This window comes from Sphaerodactylus townsendi, linkage group LG15 (assembly GCF_021028975.2).
Source record: "Sphaerodactylus townsendi isolate TG3544 linkage group LG15, MPM_Stown_v2.3, whole genome shotgun sequence".
Taxonomy (NCBI): Eukaryota; Metazoa; Chordata; class Lepidosauria; order Squamata; family Sphaerodactylidae; genus Sphaerodactylus; species Sphaerodactylus townsendi.
In genome coordinates, this window is record NC_059439.1 from 263,103 (window position 1) to 273,548 (window position 10,446).

The 10,446-nt window shown below is 47.3% G+C and overlaps 1 protein-coding gene across 1 annotated transcript in view; it reads right to left on the minus strand.

Moving 5' to 3' along the window:
• The window catches only part of NSF (N-ethylmaleimide sensitive factor, vesicle fusing ATPase), a 73,427-nt gene extending 67,285 nt beyond the window's left edge, over positions 1-6,142 (minus strand). The window contains 1 exon segment of the mRNA XM_048516435.1: positions 6,000-6,142. Within this exon segment, the coding sequence (XP_048372392.1) occupies positions 6,000-6,011 (12 nt within the window). The 5' untranslated portion in view covers positions 6,012-6,142.
• Positions 6,143-10,446: the final 4,304 nt, after the last annotated feature.

The window sequence follows — 10,446 nt, forward strand, 5'->3', positions numbered from 1 at the left end:
CCCAACCCAGCATTCCCTCTGAACTGTTGCTTCCGGCAGAAAGATGACTTTCGTGAAACAATTCCAATGCAGGAGGGAGACAGCCAGGGAAGAGGGAATCTGAGGAAAGGGCTGCTGAGTCCTTCGATCCCACTAAGTATGTAATGCTTGTAGAACAATCCCCCAGTTAGTCCCAGGCCAGTCACCCTGGAGAAGACGTTTCCTTTGCTGCTGGGCGCTCTACCCCTGCAGCGCCTAGAATTCCAAAGCAGCCTACGGGCCTTGTAAAGGCTGGCGTGGTAATTCCGGGAGTTCAAAATCCTGGAAACCAAGACGATCACCCGAGTATCAGCATCCAACTGCATTCCCACAACCCAGAGGTCGGAAACTCCTTTCTAGTGCGGTGACTGAGCAGCAGGCGATCGACATGACAAAAGGCCTGGATGTGCTGCAGGCTTCCCTCGCCCACTGGAGAGATTGCAGAGAAGAGATCTGCATCCTCTCCAAGAAGCTGCAGAGCTCGGGAAACCTGACAGGAGGCAGAAAAGCACCTGCCCCCAAAACTCCCCCCCCCAATTCACTCTAGCCCAATTGTGCAGTAATTGTGCCATCATAGTTATGTGCTAAAAATGGGGCAGGATTGCGGGGGGGGGGGGGAGACCATGTCCAGCGTTGGTTTTCTCTCTGCATTTTGCAGTATTTTCTTACCCCAAACAAAGCACAGACACACACGGGCAACAGAAAGAGGTGATCGCCCAGAGTGTCTGTGAAGGTGGATGAAAGACAAAGGGCTGGACAAGAAAAAGAATCCTGGTGTCTGTCCTCAGCACTACTCCGCCTTGCAGGCATCCCTGATCCACAGAGCTACCAGTGGCCAGCCTTCAGCCTAACTCTATGTCCAGTAGCATCGAAATGTTAAGTATGGGTACTCCAATTCCTCCTGGCCCTCCAGCATAAGCCATACTCGTAAGGCAATATCACGGGCCAACAAAGTGTACCTGCAGTCTGGTCTTCTATCGGCTTCTCTAACAAGTCTGGGATCTGATAACCCACCCACCTATCAAGCACTTTTCTGATCAATCCAACAGCAGGAGTCAAAGCTGAAGAACAGCATGCAAACTTCCTGGCCAGAGACTGACAGACCAGCATTGCAGAGCACCTAGCCGGTGACAGTATATTCTTACAGTGGTCCAGCATCCATGTCACTATTGCATGGACCCAGGAGGCCAGAGAATTGCTTCATATGAGCTCCCACCGCTGTTCTGAACCAACACAGCCCACAGATGCAGGTTTGCCCTCCGTGTCTGACAACACACAGAGACTGAAAATGGTCTGTAATTCTGTCGTTTGCACTGGGGTGCCGGGGGGGGGGGGTGAGAGGAAGATATTACTTGATCTACAGAAGAAGAAAAGTAGTTTGGGTTTAAACCACACCTTTCTCTTCTGTAAGGAGATTCAAACTCCTTCCTCTCCCTTGTGATACGGTAGGTGGGGCTGAGAGTTCAGAGAGAACTGTGATTGGCCCAAGGTCACTCAGCAGGAATGGAGGAGTGGAAGAATCAAACGCAGTTCTTTCCATTATAGTCACCCCTAACCATTACACCACCCTGGCTTGCTCTGGCCTGGGTCCAATGAGCCAACTCCTGATGCACGCACAAGCAGCCCTTGGGCTTGTGTTTCTCAGACAGCAGCTGGCCGGCCCACGTTCTCTGCCTTGCAGCAGAAGCTACTCAGCAGCCCACATGACTTGCAAAAGCAATTCTGCAATATAACATGGGGATGCGTGTTCCTTTCCAGGCCAAAAGTCCTTATCGGGCTTTTAAGCTACTTCTTGGGGAATGCCCACCTCCGTTGTTTGGCTCTAAGCTCTCACCTGGGTGAGTGAAGAGTGTGCGCAGGCAAGTCCTATTATGCAAAACCATCACTTTCCCACATCTAAGGAGGAGGAGGAGGAAGGGGGGGGAAGGGGGAGGACGAGGAAACCAGACCAAGGCACTGGCTGACGAGAACAACTCTTGGCTGCTGCTCGAAGCAGCCAGGCAGAATTTTCTTTCCAGAGCAGGGGTGGGTCCCCCACCTTTTGGGGGCTGGGGGCACATTTGGAATTCTACAACGGCACGGTCAGGTGCACCAACCAGACGGCAAAGCCAGCCAGCAATTGAGTTACGCAGGGCAGATACTTGTGTGGTGGGGGCAGCTGCTGCCAAAGCAACGTTTTTTAACAATGTACACAGTCAATCAAATGTCTCGTGGTCAGTCTGCCAAAGCCCTACCTGGCCCCATCAACATCCCAAAAATAGTTGGCAGGCACCAGAAAACCCCTCGGCACCCAACAATCCCATGATTCAGTTGGCCCCCCGCGTATTTCCTCTCTTTAAGCCTTCGTCAGCCGTGCTGTACTTTTGGGAGGGGAATTTTAGCACACATTGAACATGTGACCTGAATCAACGCAGCTCTCCCACCAAAGCGAGATCCATTCTGGCCATAACAAGCTTTGACTCTCCAACATTTAAAGCCATATGTTAGGGAGTGGGGAGGAGGCTGCGTAGGCAGTATTTCTCATTTCTTCCACCACAAACTCATCCTTCTGGAGCTGGACGGCTGAGCAAATGCAACGCGACCGCTCCGATGATGCCGTTCTGAACAGAAGCATCCGGCCTGCACCTGCCCGGCAGCTGAACATCCCTTGCAGTGCGACGCTCTCTCGCTCGCTCGCTCACTGCTGCGCAAACAGCCTGATCCCTCCCAACCCTCCACATTTTCCTGAGGGAGAAAGCGATGGTGATGAGATTACTAAATGCAGGCCTCTCCCAAGGATTTATCACACCACAGTTCTATTCCGATTCCATCCATCCAGCCGCCCACCCCTGTCCTGTCAATTCTGAATCTAACAGTCACTCAATGAGAAGGAATTTTCCAGACTGTTGCCGGGAAAATACATTTCCATTGAGGGCAAAAAAACGAGGCCTTTATTTCCCATCACCTCCGGCACGCTCTGCTGCAGTAACCTTAAACGGGGGGGGGGGGGGCATTTCTTGTGCCAGACGGATTCCAATCTGGACCCACAGAGGAAGATTCATTCAGCACTTTTTCCACAAAGGGGAGAACCGCAAATTATTTCACAGGCAAAGGTTCCAATAATCTAAAAAATGAGAAAGGCTGCAAGAGAGACTTAATTCAGTTGTGGTACCAATCATACAGGATGTATAAAGGTGAAATAAAAAGGCCACTCCAGTCACTAAGAGATTTTTGTTTAAAGGCCAAGACTGATGGTGGAAAATAAGGTAAAATGCATTTTATTACTCAGTTAAAACTACTGAACGTGTACTCTTTTTTGGGGAGGGGGGCAGTATTTCAAGACTAATAAATCTCCCTGAAGAAGCTTCTTGACAAAACGGGTAGAGAATTTTAATTGAGAAATAGAATATATTTTTGATGTATTTTGTATCATCGGCCTTGGCCTTATTTTTTATCTATACAGAACGTGCAGAAAACAGCCAGCGGCAAGGAAAGAATAGGGGGAAATCCTAAAAAGCAGACAGTGATACAAAAATAAAAATTGTGGTGCTTCAGGGCAAAGGGCCCTGGAATTAATCGCAGTGGGCGGGGGGGGGGGATAGGAAAGGCAACAGGAGCAGCAAAACTGGTAGGGTGCGCAGTTTTCGCACGTCAGTATTTCAAAACACATCAGAATATCAGCATTTTAAATAGCGTCATAAACCGTGAAATGGGTTGCCCCAGCCAACAGGGATATTGAAAGGGCAGACTGCCGCATTTTCGGTGACCGGCGCGCAAATATAAACAAGCAACATAGGTGATTAATCGAAGCAGGCGGGTTTTCGATCAGGAAGTCAGGTGGTTCAGGGATCTTTTGTTCCTGACGCCATTGGTCAACTGTAGTTGGCATCTCCGGAGGTGCGTCAAGCAGAGGGTACAAGTTTGTTTGCCATATAGAGAAGTCTGTTATACCCAGTGTGTAGCAGACTTCCCTCTGTGATACACCTCTGAAGATGCCAGCCACAGATGCAGGCAAAACGCAAGGAACAAGATCCACCAGACCATGGCCACACAGCCCAGAAAACCCACCACAACCAGTTGACCCCAATTGTGAAAGCCTTCAACAATACAAAACAAAGGACAAGTCCAACAGACATCCTACATCCACAAAAGCACCACCAACATAACCCCAAATATTCAAAATCAAATATTATTGTGGCTGAACAGTGGAGTATCTCACTTCAAGCACTTTTTTACATCAGAACACATAGCACTGACAACAAGGCTGTTACGAAACAATAACATCTTACACAGGGCGTGTTTCTAGTCTTGGGGCAGGGAACTTCCTTTTTGCTTCCTACTTTGTAAAGCACCTTGTGACGTCATCAGTGGGACACAAATAGCAATAAAGCAGAGATCAGCTCTATCAGTGAACCCGTGGGCTCAACCCATTAAGCCGCACCAGCCGCCAGCAAAGGGGCTAATGGCTAATTATAGTGTTGGAAGGGGCCATCCTTGGCAAGTGTTTGTCCAGCTACTGCTTAAAGATGGCCAGTGGCCAGGAGCTCAGCACCTTTCTAGGCACCGATGTTACTGCTGAAATACTCTCACTGTCAAAATGATTTCCCAAATATCCAGTCAATATCTTTCTGCCTATAATTATTATTATCCAGCCAATATCTTGCTGCCTTTTATTGTGAGACCCGTCCTCCCTGGCCAACAGGGACAGCTCTCTGCCCTCCACAATTCAGGATGCTGCTGCCAGCATGCGCCTGTTTTCTGAGTCAACAAGAAAGCCAACCTGTCATACTTGGCACTGGAATGACTCTGAAAAACGCTGCGATGACGTGTGAGAAGGAGAATGTGTTTGGGGCCAGAAACAACATTTAGGATTACAGGAGGGGGGCAAGTTAAGCTAGGATTCCTTACACGGTCAAGATATCCAAAGGTCTATGACTTCCTTGGAAGAGAAAAGCAAGATGGTTCAAAAAACAGTGGGTTGCAGTGGAGGCAGGAGAGGGAAGTTTGCCTATTTTCACAAATTAAGAATCAAGGTTGCTATAAAGCAGGGGTGGCCAACCTATGGCACTCCAGATGTTCATGGACTGCAATTGGCCATGGTGGCAGGGGCTGATGGGAATTGCAGTCCATGAACATCTGGAGTGCCATAGGTTGGCCAATTGGCCATGGTGGCAGGGGCTGATGGGAATTGCAGTCCATGAACATCTGGAGTGCCATAGGTTGGCCAATTGGCCATGGTGGCAGGGGCTGATGGGAATTGCAGTCCATGAACATCTGGAGTGCCATAGGTTGGCCACCCCTGCATAAAGTATGGTCGGGGTTGCTCTTTTTGCCAAATGTTGCTTCCTAACATGTGCAGGTGTGGATATGGCACAGAACCTTGCAAATGGCTTCACTTATAGATGAATTTAACTTTGAAAGGTGAAATGCTTCTCCTTTGGGGGAAGAAACACCCCTTTCCGTAGATCCTGCATAGATATTCATAGGCAAAAAAATTGTGTGCCAGCTCCTCGTCCGGTTGCCAACAGATCTGGAGACAAACGCCACGACCCGATCATAGCTTGAAGTTTGGAGATGCTGCCTGTGAAAGCGACATCCCATTAAACCTCTGCTCGGTGGACGGGGCCGTCTCTCCCCTCCCCCTTCCAAGCAACTGGCAACCCCCCCCCCACAATCTTCCCCCCCCCCACACACACACCCCTGCTCACGATCAAAAGACAAAGCAATTAAAAATCAATGAAATCTTCCTACAGCGCAGAGCCAATGGGGTTTGCTCCTGTGGCCTGCAGCGGGCTGCAGTTCAGCCACTCCGGGATGGAGGCGGGGCATCCAATCCGACCAATCCCTCACAACAACCCTGCGAGGTGGGCCGGCCCGACTACTCGGGGGAGGGGATGAGGGGGGATGGAGGCGCCGAGAGCCCCCGCCTGACACGTCATTACCCCGCCCCCCGGTCTGTCAATCAATCAACGGCTGGGTCCCTCGACCGACGCCTGACTCACCCGGGCCGCCATCTTGTCCCGCGGCTGCCGAACGAGCGACTGACCGGCCAGCAGGAGCGACGCGCCAAGACGCCCGGGGGAGGAGCCAGGGCGCGCGTCGACGTCACCTGCTATTAGCCCCGCCCCTGCCTGCTCCCGCTTCCGCCCAGCGCCCACTCCCCTCTAGGGCTCGGTTGGCGTCGAGACACTTCCGGTTGCCGAAGGACGCGCTCAAGCCGGAAGTGGGATGACCGTCCTCTTTGGGCGCCAATGAAGGAACGTCTTGCGGCTGCTGTTTTCCGGATCAAGCTCAAGGAGGACGTCACTTCCTGCTCTCGGGCCTGGAAGGCGGGGATCGTTGTTCCTACGGTAATAGGAGGGCAGGGCTAGACCGGCCGTCGGGATAAAGAATGGGCCCCTCATACAGCTCGAGGAGAAAATTAGGGCTAAGAAGAAGGGCCTTATGCTGTACCGGAAGTGTAGTTCCAGTTGAAAATATGGTAAATGTATATGTATATTAAACATATAGAAGATATATAGAAGAAGAAGAAGAGTTTGGGATTTACATTCCCCCCTTTCTCTCCTGCAGGAGACTCAAAGGGGCTGACAATCTCCTTGCCCTTCCCCCCTCACAACAAACACCCTGTGAGGTGGGTGGGGCTGAGAGAGCTCCGAGAAGCTGTGACTAGCCCCAGATCACCCAGCTGGCGTGTGTGGGAGTGCACAGGCTAATCTGAATTCCCCAGAGAAGCCTCCACAGCTCAGGCGGCAGAGCGGGAAATCAAACCCGGTTCCTCCAGATTAGATACACCAGCTCTTAACCTCCTACGCCAGTGCTGCTCCATATATGTAAATAAATACTTATGCACACACTTATGGTAAATGTAGATATGTGGGCTGATAGAACAACGCAAGATTTGGACTATCTGGATTGAGAATTTGCACGCGAGGCTGTGAACAGAAGGCTCCATCTCTTGATGTCCCCCCAAAAGTTGCTTTATGTTTCACAATTGAAACCAAACAAAATGTCTGTGTTTAATTAAGCATTCTGACCCTGAGGTTGCACTCCCTAGTTCTAAAAATATTTAGACAATTTTTTTTGCTAAATCAGGGGTGGGCTACTAGCACCAGGAGGGAACCGCGCGAACTCTTATTTAGCATGAGGTTACTGTCGAGCAGTGAGTCAGAGGTGACATGCCATGATGTTTTGAGTGACATGCCAACACCTGACAATAATTTTCCCTGTTTGGGTCATTTCTGTAATTATTTGATCTTTTTTTCATATAATAGCACCACACATGACTGGACTGTATTTTTAAAAATGGCTCTGGAGAGCGCAGCTATTTTTGGACCATGTGCTTGCCCACGGAGCTGATACTGTCTTCCAGGTAATGGGAACTCTGTGTCAGACCCCGGGTCTGAAAATAATAGAAACTGTAGATTTGCTCTAAAGTCTTTATTTCAAAGCGAAAAGTAAACATCAGCTTAGATTAATCTGAAGATTCCGTGCAAAACTACTTGCCTATATTCCCCAAAAATCTCTGTCCCCATAGCCAAATGGTTCACTTTATTCCCACTGCAAAGCCTGACAAGGCTAGTAACATTTCACACATGATAAGATCGGTCTTCCAGGCTGCCAAGGCCTCCGGCAAAGGAGAGTGTGAGAGCCGGACACCTGCAGAGAAGAAAGCAACCCTCACTCTACTATGGAAGGTTACTGGGCTGAGTTTTGACCAGTCAAACATTCTTACAGCCCAATCCAGATTGGCTGGTGGGCAGAAATGGCGCCACTCCGACAGCACCTGCACTCCCCAAAGGGCTTCCCTGCAGTGGCAGAGTAAGTCTCCTCTGCTGGCATATGTGCCCCTTGTGCTGGTGGGTAGGCATCCATGCAGCACACAGGGCTGCACCAGCTCTACTGTCACAACTCAGTTATAAAAGGGTTAACTGTTTGTATGTAAACCAGTTGCTGAAGTCACTGTTTATGACCTGATCTATTGATTACCTATTGGTCAGTCAGATAGCCATTACTTACATGTTAGTGAGTACCTACGTCTGTGAGTTAGTGAGCACCTACATCTGAAGTTATAAAGTTAACTCTGCTTCTTTGTTTGAGCACACCAGTACCAGCACCACCAAGAGACAGTGGATAGATACAAAGATGTAACCAAACGTACAGTAATGTAGACAACAGAAAAAAGGATTTCTTATCTTATCTCCCTTTATAGTTAGTAAACTCATATATAAAAAGCAACTGAGAATTTGTCTCTTCTGTTTTACTCTACTAATATCTATATCAGATGATAGATAGACAGTCAGTCAGTCAGTCTCCAACATTATTACCCACTGCCCTGTCTGCAGTAGGGCAGGCGTTACCCATCAGTTGTCTTTTTACTTGCATCCAGGGAAGGGGCGATGTTTCATGGGTTCTCTATTGCACATGCATGCTTAAACCTTTAATATAATCTTTAATTTTTATCTTTAATCTTATCAATAGATTGATATATAAATCTATCAATAGAGCAATAGCTCAATATTAATAAATGGATATATTGACATTGAAAAAGTGAAATGGGTGAAATATTAAAGAAAAGTCTTGAATATGACATCTGTACACTTTGTCTGAACACTGACTGTCTTTTATGGTCGGAAGTGAGGGTGGGAGTAATGGCCACGTGCCAACGGCACAACCACAAAAGGACAAAGGGAACTGCCACTTGCTAAGCTCCCCAGGTTCATGATCATCCACCCCTCGATGTGCTGTCAACCCAAGCGTCAAGACAACGGGCTTTTCCTGGTGAAGTGCTTGTATATAAAACTGCAAGGCTGGAGACATCCCAGTTTGTTGATCAAATGCAGGGGCAAATGGAGTTTTTGGACTGATCAACTAGTCTTATTATTTTTACATTTTTAAAGTATCAATTTTTTTAAAATCTAAAACTCTAAAGATATGCAGGAGCAGGGAGGCCGTGGGCAATATAAATGATCTAGCAGGACAAGAAGCCCTTCGGGGATGGGTGATCTATGAAATCTTAATAATAATAATACTCCAATACATTACAACTTCCTAGGCCTCTGCGTGGGGCTCGAATTGTAATGAAGGCCACCAACCAGCTAGAGATCTGGCAGCTGTGAAATCTACCATAACAACAATAATAATAATAATAATAAAGAAGCGGAAAGTAGCCAGTGACAGGGAGAAGAGCAAGGGGGAAGTGTTCAAAGTAGCCCAGGGAATGTGAGTGGAGGGGTAAGACTAGAGTGGTTCGCTGCCAGTGGAGGGAAGAGGTCCAGGGTAAAGCTGTGCCCACTGGAAAATCTGAACCATTCTGGCAGCAACGCAAAATTAAAATTGAACTTAGTTTGCTTGGTAAGTTTTAAAATTCAGAAAACTCTTTCTTAAAAATCCTCTGCCTTTTGTTGTAATATTATAACATCCTCTGTCTTTTGTTATAATATTGCATTGCAGTTCTTGCTTTCTGATGAGCAAGCATACATAACTGAATAAGATGGAAACAGTTCTCTGGGGCTCTGTGTACCTTCATATGCGGTCCTTATCTGTTTCTGGGCGTTTGGCCAAACTTTGCCACTCTCAGCATTTTTCAGTGTTCTGTCTAAAAGGCCTTTGTCTCTGAAAAATAGAAGCAGATGTCAGGCCTGCAAAAAGATTTCTTTTAGCTAAATACCAATCAAAAGAGAATAATTTTTACTCTGTAGTAATATATAAAAAATAATGAATATTAATCACATTATGGTTTTCCTGGGTTACAATATCACCAGTTTTTCTATTGATGAACTTCACATAAAATGTCAAGTAACCGTAGAAAGCCAAGGACATATGGCAGTATTGAGGTTTTCATATTACACAGTTTAAGAAATTATGCAGGAATGTATAACGGGAACATGAACATGGGGAGGATGAGATTTGTTTTTAAAATATGACTGTTCATTTAAAATGCAGATTTTTCCTTTAGCCTTGGGAGAACAATACTTTCCCAGTTTGCATAATTTATAAAAGTAGGACAAGTTTCCCAATATCATTTAAAAAATATTCTGGATGTAGCAAGCATTATAATGGAAGCATCTGCAAAAAAAAAAAGACATCACCATGGAAACTGGAATTCTAACAAAAACTGTCAGTTATGCACACGGGCCTTTCAGCAATGCGTTACTTCAAACAGGTTATCAGAAATAGATGCTTGGAGAGGAACTCAAGGAATAGCTAATGGAAAGACAGAGTGTATCCACAAGGAGAGTTGGATCCCGGCCTATCCCCATTAATTCATTCAATTACTTTGTATATATGGTCACACAAACAACAGGAAGCCAATCATATTGGTCCCCTGTCCACTGACAGCTAGAATAACCAACCTCCAGCTGCTGGCTGAAGATATGCTGAGATTACAACTGGTCTGCAGGCTGCAGCTGTGAAAGACGGGCTCTGTGGCATTACACCCCCACTGAAGCC